This window comes from Syngnathus typhle, linkage group LG17 (genome assembly GCF_033458585.1).
Source record: "Syngnathus typhle isolate RoL2023-S1 ecotype Sweden linkage group LG17, RoL_Styp_1.0, whole genome shotgun sequence".
In the NCBI taxonomy this organism is placed as follows: Eukaryota; Metazoa; Chordata; class Actinopteri; order Syngnathiformes; family Syngnathidae; genus Syngnathus; species Syngnathus typhle.
In genome coordinates, this window is record NC_083754.1 from 9,066,810 (window position 1) to 9,083,941 (window position 17,132).

Here is a 17,132-nt window from a genome sequence, read left to right on the forward strand (position 1 = left end):
ACATTCTGTGTTGAGAGCCTCGGGACTTCCCATTATAATTGCTTTGTTTTCTTCTTGCTTTCTCCTCTTCAATGGGAAAACTGCTTCAAACTTGAAATCAACTGAAATTGTGGGATGGACTACACAAATGTGTCCCTGAGGTTCACACAGACTTTTTTTTCCCGCCGGGTGACTGTATAGGTGCGAAAGGTCTGCTCAGTGTGTGCATGTTGGCCCAACTTTGCAGGCAAACCGCTTTGGCCGCGGTCCTGGTCTCCACACGCCCTCTCTAATTGCGCTCAACATTTCTGTCACATTCGCCCTCAGTTTTATGGGTCTGGCAGCGGTGTTTCAGTGGGCCCCCACCAAAATTCATAAGCGCTCGGGCCAAAGCCGATAATGCCTTTCACTGTGTAGCGATCGGCCTGCGGCGGGCCTGAAGCGTCTTTGCAATGCCATCTGTGAAATCCGTTAGCAACAATGGCGTCCCATTAAAGCCGCATGGCTTTGGTTGTCACTAAAGCCCGCTAATGATGTGACAAATGCAATTGCGGCGACCGGTGAGAGGAACAAGCAAGGCGCGCCAACGTGGGCAATGCTTAATTTAAAGGTGTCAACGGCACGGCCTCGCTTCCCTAACGCTTTCCACTCAGGGCTGACAACGAGGCACTCTAAAGAGGTCACGCCAGCTCGGCAAATCAAAAGCCTCGCTGTCGACAGACTTTGCAGGTTTTGAGCCGTTTTAACTTTTACAATGTCTTACGTAACAAATTTCTGAATTCACTTTACAGGCTTTTGAATTAAAAACAAAAATACTTGATGGGAAAAACAAGTCGCTGCCTTTTCATTGCGGAAGGTTCAGTTGTGGAACCTTTTGAGCTGGAAGGTCGCTTCTGAGGCTTTAAATGCATACCAGCGATTCCTCCCATTGTGGATTGATTTGCATGAGTGGAAATTGGGCCTCCGTGGCTATTTGAAATCAGGCGTGAGGAGAAATTTTCTGTCATGACTCCTCCTTGACAAGGAAAAAAGGTTGGTTTCTTCAAAGCAGGTCGAAAAAAAATGATTAGAAAGTTTAGTGGTTTCTCTTATGAGGAGCCACAAATGAAGACGCTTGTGGGACTAATTTTCCATCCTGGACCGCAGTCTCCTCCAATTGGACCATTTTTCTCTCGTCTTTGTGGTTTGTGGGCCTCGCCGAATCTCAACTTGTGACTCCCAACAACCCAAATTGACGGGAATGTCATTTGGTTTGCAGAGAACGGACGTTCTCAAACCAAATGAAGGAATGTTCGACTCTTACGGGAGCTCCAGTTTGCCTTTCCCCAAACGAGGATTGTTTATCTGGAAACGTTTCAATGTAGGCTTGTTTACAAAAAAATACGCTCTGACTCAAGTTGAGTGAGATGCCTGCTGCACTTTTACGACAAGGGCTCCGCCGCCAAATGAACGGAAAACTCTCACACTGAGTGAGGCCTCAAAGTAAAAATATGCCTGATGGGGAAGCGTGGAAGCAGTTTGGGATGTGGCTTTCTTTGGAGGAATCCACAAGACACTTTGAAGGGCGACATGGGCTCCCTGATGCTCGGCACGCTTTGCTCCTCCATCTGGGCTCCTGAGAGCGATTTGCACCTAGTTTTCATGCAGAGGCGTAGCCAGGAATTTTTCCAGTAGGGGCGCACGCCCACAGGAAAAAACATCTAACATCACCCACGCCGTTCGCTGATCGCTAAAACAACATCCGGGTCCGGGAGGCAAACGGTGAATGGATAACATCGCGCACATAGAATAGCGCAAGCGCATTTGCGCAAGACCGAAAGAAAAAAACGGCATGAAAATGAAGAATCGAAAAAGCTCGATTTTTTTCAACCGGGACGCAGGGAGTCCTAACCGGGGCGCCGCCTCGGCTTGACTACGCCTCTGCTTTCATGCTTGTTTTGCTTTTTATTCTCTGCCCGAAACAAAGCAGCTTAACTCAGCGTGCTTTTAATATGAAGAACGGTTGCCAGCCACTTGTTGGATGTGTTTGCTCACGCAAGGAGACGTCGAAGAGGTGACTTGACTTCATCTCCCAAGTTGCGCACTGCGGCAAGTCTGCTTGCTGTGCGATTGCTTTCACGAATACTGCCATTGTGATGGGAAAACACATACTCGTGGATTGAATTCACCATTTCTCCCATAAGGATCTTCTGCAATCACTGCTATAGCCTGCTTTTCAAATACTATATCAAACTGTGGCAACACTGGCAACAGCCTCAAGGGCCAATCGCACAAAAAGCCTTGTCTTAAATATTCTACAAGGTCATGTCGGATTTCAATCACTGCTCTGTATTCAATATATTTTTAGAAAAGGCAACAACACTCAACGCCCAAGTAACTCCTCTCATGAACCCTTCTGCTTTCTCTCCTCGTAAAAACTTTAATTTCTTTGGTCAAGGTTTAAGTAGACTTCAAGAACAATATAGAAATGCAATAAGAATGTCGGTTTTTGCCTATTTCTGTACAAGGGAGACGTAAATCACTTTTCCACTGCTGGAGCTGCTGCGCTCTTTGTTAAGCGCATTTTCCCTTGCTGCCTTTTTTTGGCATCAGTGCACCTGGCGTGAGGTCACTGCCCAGTGACCTCACGACAGGCTGCAGGCTCGGCCCCACGTCGGATGCCTGTTCACGGATTTCTGCATGCACTGAATGCTAAAGCAGAGCTGGGCCAAGCTGAATGAAATGGGTCCCAAGCACGAGCCTTGGGGCACCCCTTTGGTAAGTTTTTTGGATCAAACACCTGTTGTTGATTTGATGCTTCAGAAACATTCAACTGTTGCACACTGAAAAATCTAGAAATTAACTGAAGTTCACACGTGATGGTTTATACAGTACTGTCTTTTCGATTCAACACGAAGCTTAAACATACTACATCTCTTCCAAAAGTGCACAGAGTGACTTGTGTGCAGCTCGACACGCCCTCAGGTGAGTGACGATGCACAGGCGCTCACGTTACAGCCGTGCCGCTTCTGATTGATCCTGAAAGCAGAGAGGCCTGTGGGAGCACACCGTAACCCAATCGGGAGCAGATGTGCATCAATAGGACGTCTGCAGAGTCCAAATCTTCAAGCATTAACAGCAACGCAATCATTATTTGTATTTTCAAAGCAGACAACGCAGCTGGAATGGAAACTGAATCTCGCAGTGTATCCATCTTTTGTCCTGATGCAGAAAGCTGGTGTCGGAGCGTGACTCCATCCAAACGCTGGCGGGGGGGAAACGTGTCCCAACTGATCCCAACAAGCGGCCTCATGTGGTCGGTGTTTCTCGAGGAACCACAGATTGTCGCTGCCAAACCGAGCCCAGCACAAACATCAACTTGAACTCTGTTTTTGAAGCAGACCTTCCATGATGGGTTGCCACCTGTGTCTGAAAGAAATCCTGTAGATTTTGACCATTGAATCAACCTTTTTGTTTGTAAGCAATGGCGCTCACCCTTCTACGCTGCAATTGTATAGCTCTAATTAGTAAAAATGACACTTCTTAGTTATTTGTTTTATTAATTGCTTCAGGTCTTTATTATTTTTTATTTATTGTCAACGTTTTTTTGTCATGGACACCTGAGGGGAGTATTAGGAGGAAAAGGGGGAATAAATAATTAGGTTCCGTTTGCCTATGTGGAGTAAAAACAAGTAATTTAATTATTCACAGTCTAGAATAACCAAATGTAGTAATGTAAAGTGTAATGTCAAACAACTTACTTGATTCCTTGGAGTGCGGTGGCTGGTGGGCGCTTTGCTTGTGCTTCTGCTGCTTCCTGCTCTTGGCTGGGTTCGATTTGGATGTTTTTTAGACTTGGCGTGATCATCTAATACGGTTTTACCTTCATATTTGAGGAGAATCTTCACTGGGCACAGGGAGCAGCTAGCATAAAATAGGGGGTTAGGGTTAGGGCATGCCTGTCTCAGCAGTCATTGGGCAGTAGGCGGAGGACACCCTGAACCGGTTGCCAGCCGATCGCAAGGCACAAAGAGACGAACAACCATCCACACTCGCACTCACACCTAGGGGCAATTTGGAGTGCTCAATCGGCCTACCAAGCATGTTTTTGGGATCTGGGAGGAAACCGGAGTGCCCGGAGAAAACCCATGCGGGCATGGGGAGAACATGCAAACTCCACACAGGGAGGGTTGAAGGTTGAATCGAACCGGCACCCTCTTAACTGTGAGGCGGACGTGCTAACCAGTGCCCCACCGAGCCGCCCCGTGATTGTTTAAACATGTCGAGCATTTTTATTTTTTCTTTACTGGCTTGTCATCTCCTATAGCACCCTCGTCATCTGTCTCTCCACCCATTTTTACGACATAATTTCACTCTTTTTAGTCACTGGATCCTTTCCTTTCTGTCTCTCCTTATCCTACACACTCTCTGTTTTCACCTCATCATTCCGAATTAGCCGCCACTGCCCGCCGCCCCAACACCACAGTATGCTAGAGCCAATAAGGCTGGGCACAGGTTTATGGACGTAGGCACACGACAATTAAACTGAAATACACATTTTGCACGACATGTACGAAAATCCGAGACATCTCAGTGTCCCGGATTTTTTTTTTCCTGGGACAGACCATGAAAATCCGGGACAATCAGGAAAATCCGGCACAGGTGGCAATACTACTTCCATGTGCGTTAATTTTGATCCCTTAAAACAGTGGTCCCCAACCTTTTTTGCGCCACGGACCGGTTACATGTCAGGAATATTTTCGCGGACCGGCATTTATATAAATAAATTATACATTTATACATTTATACATTTATATAAATAAATAAATAAATAAATAAATAAATAAATAAATAAATAAATAAATAAATAAATAAATAAATAAATAATACATTTATAATAAATATATAAATACGATGAAATAAAATGATACGACTGACATAAAAACAAGTACAAATGACAAAAATAAAACTCACCATTCATTAGTGGAAGCACTGAGTTTGTTTCTCAGAAACGAGCCGGTCCCATCTAGACGTAATCGGAGACAATGACACCCGAAGTGATTAAGGTTTGTCTTTTATTGCAGGATGCTTGGTCTCCATGTGTTGAAGCAGTTTTGAATGCTTCATTGCCTGGTTAGTTAGCCTGTCGCCACATATTAGCTTTGTGGGCTCGACTGGGGAAACAGGTCACGTGACCGGGACGAGTGTCTTGACCTGAATTAAGTGATCGTCGATAAAAAAAAAAATTCCGTGCGGCTTGGCGGGCCGGTACCAAGTGACCCATGGACCGGTACCGGTCCGCGGCCCGGTGGTTGGGGACCACTGCCTTAAAACATAGAGAATTTGTGTCGTAAACAAGCAACTGTTTTATAACCGCCGCTGCTAGCTTAAGCTAAGACATAGAGAACAGCACCAAAGATGCGGTAACGCTAGCGTTAATAGCCATAGACAGACAACGTAACCGCCTTACTCACATTCTTTATCCTCTGCAAGAACAACTCACTCACTTGTCTGTATGACTGTATTACACTGCCTCCTGGTGGCCAAGTATACCAGAATTTTCCAGAATGTTCTATTTAATTATCCATCTATCCATCCATCCATTTCGTTACTACAAACTAAAAAAAATAAGAAAAAAATGTCTGTACAATTTTCATTACCAAAGAATGCATACGTTTTAAAGATGTAAAATTACCTCATACAATGATTGACAGCTAAATCTAAACAAATGAACGTCTGACACATTTGAGTTGCAAATATGAAAAAATAATCTGAAAAAAATCTGAAAGAAGAAACACATTAGAGAGCATTAGAAACATTTTATGTTTCATCTGTAACATCTAGAGACACCAGAGCTCTACAAACTTCAAAGGGACAAAGTTTGAAGTTGTCGTCTGTCTGTCTGAAATGTTTCTGTTGCATATCTTGCATTGTGCTGTCCGTCTTTTGCCGTCATAAAGGTAATTGCGATAGCCGAAGGTACCGCTCCCGCTGACATGTTTGTGCATCTCTGATATAAAGGGGCGTGATTCTCCAATAAACACATTAGGTAGGTAGGGAGGGGACGACTGATTATTGACAGGGTAGCGATCCAATCATGACGCCATTCTCAGCCTGCGCTCCTACCGTGTTATCGATATTACTTTTTTAAATGCATTATTAATTTTATATTCAAACTGAAAACATAAACTAAATAACACTGAAGTCATTCAAGTCATCGTGTCCCAAGTCAAGTCAAGTCCCGAGTCTTTAACTTCCAAGTCCAAGTCGAGTCTCAAGTTTTTTTATTTTTGTCAAGTCAAGTCAAGTCACAAGTCATCAAAACAGCGACTCGAGTCGACTCGAGTCCAAATCACAGTGACTCGAGTCCCCATCTCTGATTCCACGCCCCGCTCAGCTAGTACCACGCCCCCACGCCAGATTCGGGTCAAAAGTATGCATCTCGCAAAGATTTGAACCTGTAAAAAAAGGTTCAAAATCTGTATGACGAATCTGCAAAAACAAGAGTTTAACCTGAAAAAAAAAGTGAATCTGAAAATATAAAACATGCAACTGATGAAAAGAAGACCTCAAATACTGAAAAATAAATTGAGGTGAAACCTGAAAATAGTTTATTAAAAAAAAAAAAAAAGACTAAGGCGAAGCAAAACTATTTTCAACTGGAAAAAACGTTCAAACAAGTATTTTTATTTTTATTACATTGTTTTATTTTTCACATTTTAAACTCAGCACGTTTATTTTCAGATTCAAGTATTTTTTTGTGTTTTTTCAAGTACAAAACTTTTGCCCTCGATATACCTCCTTAAATTTCGCCCCTCAGTCATAATTTGAACAATTTTCTGTTGATTTTTTATTCAGTTGACCACTGCTAGTGAGCTTTCCTCTCAACTCTGAAGGTCATCGTGACGACTCCATCGATGCCTGCCCGCAGCTCGTCGTGCTCCTGAACGGCCGACACCCCTTTAGGGGTCCCGGTGAGGATCAGGTCGCCCTCATCCAGGGTGATGAAGTCGCTGATGTAGCTGACGAGGTAGGGGATGGAGAAGATCATGTGGGAGGTGCAGCCACTTTGCCTCAGCTGCTCATTGACTTTCAACCACAGATTGACGTTGCCCGGCTCGGGGATGCGCTCCTTAGGGATGAATTCGCTCACCGGGCAAGAGGTGTCGAAAGCCTTGGCCAGAGTCCAGGGAAGACCTTTGGATTTGCACTCGTCCTGCACGTCCCGGGCCGTCATGTCCAAGCACAGCGCGTAGCCCGCTACGTGCTCCATAGCGGTGGACTGTGGGATGGCCGCGCCCCCCTTGCCGATCACAACACCGAGCTCCACCTCGTGGTGCAGATTGTTGGAGTAAAAGGGCACTAGGATAGGGGAGCCCTCCCGGACGTAGGCGGAAGGCGGCTTCAAGAACAGCACCGGTTCCGTGGGGACGGCGTTTTTCAGCTCTTTGGCGTGCTCCGCGTAGTTTCTGCCCACGCAAATGATCTTCCTTCCCCATTCCCAAAATCGGGATATATTTCCTGCCGACATTGTTGGAAAAACTGGAAAAATGTCAAATGCCGCAGCTTTCGAGCAGTGTGCACGAGTTGAAGTCAACTTTGACCGACACGCTATGCAACTGTGAACGTTAAGCTACGGCGAGACGTAAGGGACAGGTTGTAACTCATTTGTATATATAAAAAATATGTATAGTGCTGCCTTTGTTTTATTTAACAAAAATGAAGCAAAACACACAATCGTATACGTAAGAAATACACAATAAGTGGTTTTATTGCTTGCATAAAACGCGACCACTCTCCCGAATGTGATTGGTCGAGCTAAGTAAGCGAATGGTGACGATACGGAAATGAACTAAAACCCAACGTTTTCTGTTGTGATGTCGTGATAACTATATTATGTCTTTAAATGACAAGCACACAAATTTCATGGTGGATTTTGTTGTTTAAATAAATAAAAAATAAAAAGCGTTTAACACGATTTCCCCCCCTCCACTCCCCCGAATATGATTGGTAGAGTCTGCGAGGTGAGTGGTGACGAAACCGGAACTGAACCGCAACCAAACTTTTTGCCCACCGCTAACTGATAGGTTTTCTGCATTTTGGAATGTTACTGAAATCACTCGTAGGGAGTGCCTGCACTCTAGTAGGAGCGGCCACAGCTTTAAAACTTGGTAGGATACACTCCATGTCGCACTCAGCAGTTCTGTGGGGCTTATTGTCTTAAATTGTTGTTGCATTACGACACATTTTTTTGTTTTATGATTTATGGTGAAGACGTGTTCTTACATGAACACAACTGGTCTCCTGTCAGTTACTGTCTCTTACACACACACAATTATTGTCTTCACATTGTTGTTGAAGATGAAGTATCAAATAGGTGCAGTAAACAGCGTGCTTCACGCGTACACACGTTATTTAACATTAACCTAGTGTCAATGATTGACTCGTGCGTTGTCCCGATTCCGAAGCGCCTGTGGAAGTCAAGGCCCAAGCAGCGGCTCTCCTGCACAACACCGTGAGAAAAACGTCAGTGGTGGAGCAAGCCAACATGAAGATTGAACTTCTGCCAGCTCTCACTGACAACTACATGTACCTGCTCATCGACACCGACACCAAAGAAGCAGCAATCGTTGACCCCGTGGAACCTGTGAAGGTCTGTCATAATTTGTATTTGAGTTGAGTTTAAACTTTGCTCAGGGTCAGTGAGGCCTTCTCTGATCACCTAGAGTCTCGGGGAGAATATATGTATATATTTTTGGAATGAAGTAATACAAGTTGTGTTCTAAACACAATATCTGAGCTGTCTGAACAACAAAAACCACCGTCGTAATATATGCTCAGCCTCGTTTCTTGAATTGGTCTAGTTCAGGCCAGTTTCTCCGAAACTCTCCATATACGTGTTATATGAAATTGACCTTTGCTGTTTTTAATTGCAGGTTGTGGAGGCAGTTAGAAAACATGGCGTAAGGCTCACAACAGTGTTGACCACCCATCACCACTGGTAAGCCGCATAGCAAACACACTGGAGGGAAACGCGCTTGTGCTATACAAAATTGGACTTGAGGAACACTTGACATTCGTTATTCAACATTATTCATTTCTAAATTTGAGCACCATTGTTTTCAGGGATCACGCTGGTGGCAATGAGAAGATGGTAAACCTCATGCCCGGCCTGAAAGTCTACGGAGGAGACAAACGCGTCGATGCCATAACAAAGAAAGTCTCTCACGGCAACAGTTTCAAAGTACGAACATCAACCCGAGCAGCAGAGAATATCTCCATCTCTGATGTCATCTCTGTTCTCAGGTTGGCTCGCTTAACGTCAAATGTCTGTTCACGCCGTGCCACACCACCGGCCATATCTGCTACTATGTCACCAAAGATGACAGCTCCGAGCCTCCCGCTGTCTTCACAGGTACAACATCCCGTTAGCCTTCTTTGCCGCTACTTCCATCATTGGTCTTACTTGAGCAATCGCAGCAGCCTGGCATGTTAACGCTGATTTTTGTTTGTTTGTTTGTTTGTTTGTTTGTTTGTTTGTTTTTCCCCACATGCAGGGGACACACTATTTGTTGCAGGCTGTGGGAAATTCTTTGAGGGCACCGCGGAGCAAATGTACAAAGCCTTGATTGAAATTCTGGGACGCCTGCCTTCTGAAACGGTGCCTCTCAAACACTCATAGCTTAATGAAGGATTGTAGCGCCCAAATGTTCAAGTCGCAAACCTAATGTCGTCAGACATTGCAAAATGTCATGAAACGAGCATGGTCGTCATTAGAAACCTTCAAGTGCTACTTGGCATGGCCGTAACACATAAACAGAACATGCACACGAATATTTGTCTTTCTTTCAGCGAGTCTACTGTGGTCACGAGTATACTGTCGGCAACCTGAAGTTTGCTCGCCACGTCGAGCCAGACAGCGAGGTCATTCAGAAAAAGTTGGCATGGGCAAAGGTATTTATTTGTCCGTCGCGTACAAGCAATCGTCGCTTCAGTCACATGGTCACCGAATTTGTGACGAAGGTTGTGCTTGTTTCCTCAGGAGAAATGCAGCAATGGTGAGCCTACCATCCCATCCACTTTGGCTGATGAATTCACCTTTAACCCATTCATGAGAGTCAAGTATGTCCACCGCACCGAGTCTTTGATGATTTCATCCACAGCAAAGAGAGCGGTCGGAAATGCCATCAGCATTTTTTTTTTCCCGCTCAATACAGAGAGAAATCCGTACAAGATCACGTCAAACAGACCGATCCCATCGAAGCCATGAGGAGCCTCCGTAAAGAGAAAGACGCCTTCCGAGTGCCCAAGGAGTGATGTTGCCCGCTGGGACTGAAACCACTGATAGCACTGCAATATGTCCGCATTACCGAAACTGTCTGCGAGTCACATGATGCAACATTCGTTCTTCATCAATGCTCACGCTGAGCCCCAGTTTGGCTTCAAAACGAGCAGTCGAGTTGTTTAGCGACTGCCAGGGTTGGTTTTTTTTCGGTAAAATGTGACCATTGAACAACTGCTTTAAATCAGAACAAATAGTTTTAGTCTGTTTAGGTACGTTCTGTAAATACATATGTTCAAAAACAAATTCAGCTGTTAAAACCACATTTTATTTCCAAGATGGGATGTTTCTACTTAGCGTTCAATCGATAATTAATGGGAAGTTGTTCATCTGATTACGCATGATTTGAACAGTTCATGCTCAACTCATTGTGTAGATATCAAATGTTAGATGGGCTGAACATTTGTTTCAGTACAAAAGTACAAGTATTTACATTGTAAATTTGTAATTATCTAATTGTATCAGGGAGCATGAGGCTAATTGTACACTGTTGGGTCCTTTGTGTATCTTAAAAACAAATTTATCTGCTAAGCTAATTTATATGTGTGTTAATTTGGCGGAGAACGCGTTCATTTGCTTTACTTATGCACTGCGTCATCACGATAATTTCGCGAGATCTTGGGCTAAGAGAAGTCGTCTTAATAAAAACAAAACCTATGTACATGTTTTTTGTCATTAAATTGATTTAGGTCACATTGCCTTGCCCGTGCCTTTTAAGGCACTAACTTGGATTTGTTGGCATAAGCCCGTAGCGAAAACACTGGCGGCCATCTTGCGTTGCCATTTCAGTAAGGGCGTCTAACTCGAGTTCATATTTTCTGCTTCCGCAGCAAAAATGTCACCATGTGTGGGCGTATGGTTTTAGCAAAACAGTAAACGCGTCCTCCGGAATCCCCACGTTGAGGGTAAACGTTATCTCCTGCTTGGTGAACAAATATTTGGTCATTGGCTTCAGTTGAGGACCCTGCTCATCCTCACAGGTAAGAAATACTTAAGCCTTCATTCCTGGGCTTGGGGGAATTCTTTTAGGAAAATGTCTTTTCTCTCCACAAATCACACAGCCAGGTAAGTACGATGTGTCCACCACAGAAATACAAGAAATTTTTTCTTTGCACATATGGACACAATATACCTTTTGTAAAAACACATTTTTATTTGCTTAAAATATATTTGTGTAATTATTCAATTAAAATGCTCCCGAATCCTGTTCTAATATACATAACTGAATTACTATTTTTTTCCACTGAAACAGACAGAAATGCCACGGTCGCATGTAATTAGACAGCATCACCATTTCATGGTGAGCCCATTGGTCATCTTCTCCACGGCGTGGTAGTTGGTGTGCAGCAGCTCTCTGGCGCGCTCCTCGCCGATGCTGCCGAGCCACGACTGGTAGAGTTCGGCCACGCAGACGTCATCTTTCGGCGCTCGGGTTGCTTCTGCTTTGTAGAGCGCCTCTACCTGCTGGAGGAACTCCTTTGGGTTCTGACCAGGGCCTGGTTTCAGCTGCCCACCGCCGTTAAGACAACCTGAAGATTCACAAAACACGAAGGACCTAAAAATAATATTACAATAAACAAATACACTATATAGAGCAGGGGTGCTCAAACCTTTTCAGCTCGCGAGCTACTTTTGAAATGACCAAGTCACAAAGATCTACCCACTAAAATTTATATATATACATATGTATATACATATGCATATACATATACATACATATACATATATATATATATACACATATATATACACATATATATATGTGTGTGTGTGTGTCATGTCCTACTCCCATTCCCTATGAAAGTGATACTTCTTACTATGGCCACCTGCCCCACTCATTTTTATACCCTTTCTTAAGTTTAAGCGAAAAAACAGGGTTCTGACAATTGGAGGGAACTCGCGAGCTAGCGTGTCTGTGTTGTGAGCGCCGTTGTTTGTACACGTGTCAAGTGCGGAAAAAAAATAATAATAATAAAAAAAATTTGAATATCAGGTGATTGACCAATAGTGGCTTGGCGATCGACTGGTCGATCGCGATCGACGTATTGGGCACCCCTGATATAGAGTATACTAAACATGAAGTCAAAATGAGGCATGTATAAGATAGCTCGTCAACTCACAATGGTAAAGAGTAAAGATGTCATTTATGTTATACTATGGCGCTGTAATACTGCAATAAAGTATTACAATACTTTGCATACTTTGTACTTTTATATACTGATTGATATGGTTATGTTGAAGTAATTGTGGATTTTTGAGACTTTGGCTAACCTGAGGGACAGGCCATGACCTCCACAAAGTGGTACGGCGACTTCCCCCTCTTGAGTTTCTGCACCAAGTTCAGGATGTTGCGGAAGCCATACGTGGACGCAAAACTCAGCACCACCGCGCCGTCCTTCTCCAGCGTCACCTCCTGGAAGTCCTTATTCCTGCGGTGTCAGCACCGGCCATGAGCCGCCATCCCCTTATATGAGCGCAAAGCATTCGGGGGCTCACCTGAGGGTCTTGTAGGTGAGTTCCTTGACCTCCTCTCCAAAAATCTGCTTGGCCGCGTAACTGAAGACGTGATGGAGGTAACCGCCCGAACCGCTGCCGGTGTGGCTGAGAAACTCGCCGTCTTCCACGTTGCTGAAACTGGACGGAGAATCACATCAATGGCATGAAAAGTCAACCTGCCGCCAAAAGCGCTCAAACTCACAGCGTGTCGAGAGGTGCAGCTTGGATCTCGTTAAGAGTCACCTTTTCCTCTTCCAGCATTTTCTGAACTTCTCCTAACAAGGAAAAGAGAGACATGGTGTTCCAAGAGAAGTACGATGATGGAAGTGGAGACCGTACCGGATGTGATGACGCAGTCCACTTCTCTGCTCTCAGCTTCGCTCTGGTAGAAGTCTGGCCTAGAGGCCTCCAGTTTCTTATCAAAGCAGGGCATCACCGCCACGTGGTAGATTTGCTGTGGGCTCAGGCCCTGATAAAACACATGACATACAGCTTCATACAGCATAGGTTACATATTGCCCACGTCAAACCATCGCTTTGCAAAGAAAAAGAAATAAAACGTGTTTGTGGAGCTAATACTTTAGGTTAGTCAATAATTTGTAAAAATAGCAGAGCCGTGTTGAGCAACTGGCTATAGACTTGAATGGACCGTAGAATAATACCGTTTTTTTCCGTGTATAGTGCGCAAAATTTTACTAATTTATTGTCCTAAAATCCGGGGTGCGCATTATACATGGGTACAAAAAAAAAAAAAAAAAAAAAATTTTTCTTTTTAATTTTTTTTTTTTTTTTTTTTTTTTTTAAGTCCCAATGATCGTCACACACGCAGGGAGGCAATGGGTCCCATTTTTATAGTCTTTGGTATGGTCTTAACTAGGCTGGATGTAATTTCTTTTGTTGGCGTTGATTTCTCCGACTGCCCGTAAACGCACCACCGCGCTTCGTGCGCGCACGGGACAGCAAACGAGCAGGTGATCGAGCAAGCGTCTGATACGAGAGCATTGCGGTCGCATGGAGCGTGTTTGAAGTGAACAGCAGAGAAGAAAGGCAAAGTGTTGTGAAATAAAATGCACAGAACGGATGCGCAAGACACGTCAGCTATATAAAGAGCGAGAGTTGTTTTCTTCCTATTAGTTTCAATTCACAGTTTAATTAGCAGTTTCAATCAGCAAATAACAAAATGCGTATTACAGGTAATATTTTATTTCACAACACTTTGCCTTGTTCCTTTGGTCTCTGCTGTTCATCCTAAAACACAAAGGCGCTCTTTAAGCAATGCGACAGTGAGCGCCCGGCGCGCTGCACCAAATTAAGCTCCCTGCGCAGTGCGCACTGAGGTCCACTTAAATTTTAGAAAGTACATCAGGACTTTAAAAATATCTTCTAAATTTCAGCGACGGCTCTGTCACAATAATCGGCCAGCCCGGTGCAGTTGGGCGGTCGGCGGCGCGCTACGGTTGAGCGTTCTCTCGCACGCTCTCTCTCTCGCTCTCTCTCGCTCTCGCACACACGCAAACCGGATATCATACGGAGGCCGCCATTACAGATGCGCAGAACGGATGAGCAAGACACGTCAGCTATATAAAGAGCGAGAGTTCAGTTCTCTACCTAAATCCGTATTACAGGTAATATTTTATTTCACAACACTTTGCCTTGTTCCTTTCTTCTCTGCTGTTCACTTCAAACACGCTCCATGCGCACGGAGCGCGGTGGTGCGTTTACGGGCAGTCGGAGAAATCAACGCCAACAAAAAAAATTACATCCAGCCTAGTTAAGACTATACCAAAGACTATAAAAATGGGACCCATTGCCTCCCTGCGTGTGTGACGATCATTGGGACTTAAAAAAAAAAAAAAAAATTAAATTTTTTTTTAAAAAAAATTCATAAAAATTCGGTGCGTATTATACATGGGTACAAGCTTTTTTCCAGCATCAGCATGCCATTTTTAGGGGTGCGTACTATACATGGGGGCGCACTATACACGGAAAAAAACGGTAATAAAAAAAAAATTATACTATTTTTACAAAGTCCCAAAATTATTGTATTTCTTTTTATCGGGGGTCAAAGGTGCTTTCTCCTTTTCAAAGTACCGTATTGGCCCGAATATAAGACGACCCTGATTATAAGACGACCCCCTCTTTTTCAAGACTCAAGTTTGAAAAAAGACTTTTTGAACACCAAATTTAATTTTTATGCAGAAAATAATTACAGTACATCTGAAACAAATGATTATAACAATATATTCGAGAGAAAAAGCATGTTATTTTGCCTTATTCAAATCATGCAAAAACTGTCCATCACATCTTAATATCTGAACATTTAAATATGTAAACCAAAGTGCAATCACATTTGTAAATTTCTGGTTTTTGAAATTAAACCTACTGTTTCTCTGTTTTCTGTTATCTCTTCTCTTATTTTCTTCTCTTTTCTTTCTTACCGCTATTTTTTATTTTTCTTCTTCGTGCTACCACTATTTTCATTTTTATTCTTCGTGACAGGGGTTCGCGTTGGCCTGGAGAGTTAAGATCAGCATTTGCTTTAAAGATATCTGGCGCCATCTAGCGTTGTGAATGGGTAAAATGCCTAGACCTCGAATGTAAGACGACCCCCACTTTTTCAGTCTTATTTTAATGCAAAGAACACGGTCTTATATTCGGGCCAATACGGTATGTGTCTGTTATACCTGTTGCTGTGCAAAATAGCCTTTAACCAGAGAGCCCATCATGGCCTGAGGGGAGCGGGTGGTGCTAATGTAAGGAAGAATAAACTCTCCGTGCGTCTTCTCCGCATAGCAGATCCAACCTAAGCACACATGAAGAAAAAAAAAATACATCCAGCACAGTCTTCATTCTTCAGCAGTTCATAATACGCACTTCAGGAGACTTCCACGGAATCGGAATGTCAACAGGAGAGGTGTGAGATCTCTGATGAGCTTGTAGTTTGCTTTTGCAGCTTACCTGGACATGCTGACGTCAGCATGGGCAAAGAACGTCTGTCTTGCTCCTTCCTTTGGAAACGCTCCACAAACTCTCTCTGGCTCTCCAGCAAGCTGAAAGTGCGGCTGAAGCTTGTGTCAAACACGTGATGGACGCCTGCAAAAGCAGCATTGGGAAAAGCTTCAAATGAATTGGTGGAAAATGTCAAAGGTGAGTAAATATTTAAATATTACAGTTTAGGTTTTTCACTCAGTCCTCCTGATAATAGTTGGAAGAAGAGAAGACCTTTCTGACCGTGACGTATTCCTTACCGAGGCCTTTGAAGAAAGAGGTGAGCCTCCTCCCCACCTGGCTGCTGCTGAGCCCGTAGAAGGCGGCAAGGGACGCTCGTGACTGAGGTGACACTGACACCACCACCACTTTCTTCTCTGTCTCGCTCACCTGTGGTAGAATGATCCTCTTTGTTATGGGACAGATTGACGACCTTTCATTTGATTTTACATTGCGTTTGGCCATGAAACAAATCCAACTCATCAGGGCAACACCACCAGCACCACTATTGACCTTGTTGTTGCGCAGCACTTTGAAGAGCTCCTCGTGGCTCTGTTGTGTGATGAGGACACTCTCGGCCGATGTGATGCATCCGCTACAAGCCAAGCAGTCGTTCAGTGTGATCTTTGCTTTCTCAAGCTTCTGCTTCTGCCCAGCCTGTAAACAAGCAAGCCAATTGTGAGAAAAACATAAGGGGAAAAGACTGAATGATTATTCAATACCCACTTGATTGATCTGGACATAACTGCCATCATCTTCTATCTGGATTTTGGCAACAGACCTGCCCTGTTTCTTCTCTATTTTAACAGGTTTGACACATTCCTACAAAACAGGAACACAAGAGTTAATTGTCAATGATCGACACAAGAAGACCAAAGCAGAGATTCAACCCCCCCGGAAAATGCGTGGGTTTACCATGAAATTGTTTTATAGCTTGCTGACAGTCACCACACGACATTTGCTATTTACTGCGTCATTGTGTTACGTTATGAATGACATAACATCGATGAAGCCTTTTCTCTGCTACTGCAGCACCGTACCGTATAGCTAAACAAAATAATGCTTAAAATGTATATTTCAATACCTGAGACGGCGTGATAAAATCGTCTAGATCAGTCAGCTGCAGCACACCGCTAAAAACAGAAGCCATAACTGCTGCCGTATAGGGATTCGTTGTTTACTTTGGTGTCGTAAAGAACTTTGAACGATTAGTTTTCCGGCCGGTACAACAAGTTGCATACCAGTAGTTTACTGTTATTTGTGTACTCGGTAAAATTTTGTAGGTGAATGAAAACAGTAGTAAGCACTGAAAAAAAACACAATCATCGAAATACGACCAAGTCGGTGT

The 17,132-nt window shown here is 43.8% G+C and overlaps 3 protein-coding genes across 3 annotated transcripts; 1 reads left to right on the plus strand and 2 right to left on the minus strand.

Annotated features, from left to right (window-relative positions):
* Positions 1–6,641: 6,641 nt before the first annotated feature.
* Positions 6,642–7,628, minus strand: fahd1 (fumarylacetoacetate hydrolase domain containing 1). Its single transcript, XM_061302458.1, has one exon. The coding sequence runs from the start codon at positions 7,487–7,489 to the stop codon at positions 6,827–6,829; it is 663 nt and encodes a 220-aa protein (XP_061158442.1). The 5' UTR covers positions 7,490–7,628; the 3' UTR covers positions 6,642–6,826.
* Positions 7,629–7,967: 339 nt separating this feature from the next.
* Positions 7,968–10,961, plus strand: hagh (hydroxyacylglutathione hydrolase). Its single transcript, XM_061302456.1, has 9 exons — positions 7,968–8,129; positions 8,427–8,611; positions 8,895–8,959; positions 9,085–9,202; positions 9,265–9,373; positions 9,516–9,619; positions 9,811–9,912; positions 10,001–10,080; positions 10,176–10,961. The coding sequence occupies exons 1-9, from the start codon at positions 8,063–8,065 to the stop codon at positions 10,273–10,275; spliced, it is 930 nt and encodes a 309-aa protein (XP_061158440.1). The 5' UTR covers positions 7,968–8,062; the 3' UTR covers positions 10,276–10,961.
* Positions 10,962–11,433: 472 nt separating this feature from the next.
* Positions 11,434–17,092, minus strand: narfl (nuclear prelamin A recognition factor-like). Its single transcript, XM_061302451.1, has 11 exons — positions 16,869–17,092; positions 16,511–16,606; positions 16,298–16,441; positions 16,045–16,174; positions 15,755–15,889; positions 15,481–15,599; positions 13,136–13,265; positions 12,999–13,071; positions 12,797–12,934; positions 12,572–12,729; positions 11,434–11,829 (listed from the first exon to the last, which is right to left on the minus strand). The coding sequence occupies exons 1-11, from the start codon at positions 16,932–16,934 to the stop codon at positions 11,588–11,590; spliced, it is 1,431 nt and encodes a 476-aa protein (XP_061158435.1). The 5' UTR covers positions 16,935–17,092; the 3' UTR covers positions 11,434–11,587.
* Positions 17,093–17,132: the final 40 nt, after the last annotated feature.

Excerpts from the sequence above, each read along its gene's own strand:
- fahd1 (XM_061302458.1), bottom strand. The coding sequence starts at position 7,489 with ATGTCGGCAGGAAATATATCCCGATTTTGGGAATGGGGAAGGAAGATC.
- hagh (XM_061302456.1), top strand. The coding sequence starts at position 8,063 with ATGTTACTGAAATCACTCGTAGGGAGTGCCTGCACTCTAGTAGGAGCG. Across the intron at positions 8,612-8,894 it reads ACCCCGTGGAACCTGTGAAG|GTTGTGGAGGCAGTTAGAAA; the intron begins GTCTGTCATAAT and ends TTTTAATTGCAG. Across the intron at positions 9,374-9,515 it reads GCCTCCCGCTGTCTTCACAG|GGGACACACTATTTGTTGCA; the intron begins GTACAACATCCC and ends CCCCACATGCAG.
- narfl (XM_061302451.1), bottom strand. The coding sequence starts at position 16,934 with ATGGCTTCTGTTTTTAGCGGTGTGCTGCAGCTGACTGATCTAGACGAT. Across the intron at positions 16,175-16,297 it reads AAGTGCTGCGCAACAACAAG|GTGAGCGAGACAGAGAAGAA; the intron begins GTCAATAGTGGT and ends ATTCTACCACAG. Across the intron at positions 13,266-15,480 it reads GCTATTTTGCACAGCAACAG|GGCCTGAGCCCACAGCAAAT; the intron begins GTATAACAGACA and ends GTGTTTTATCAG.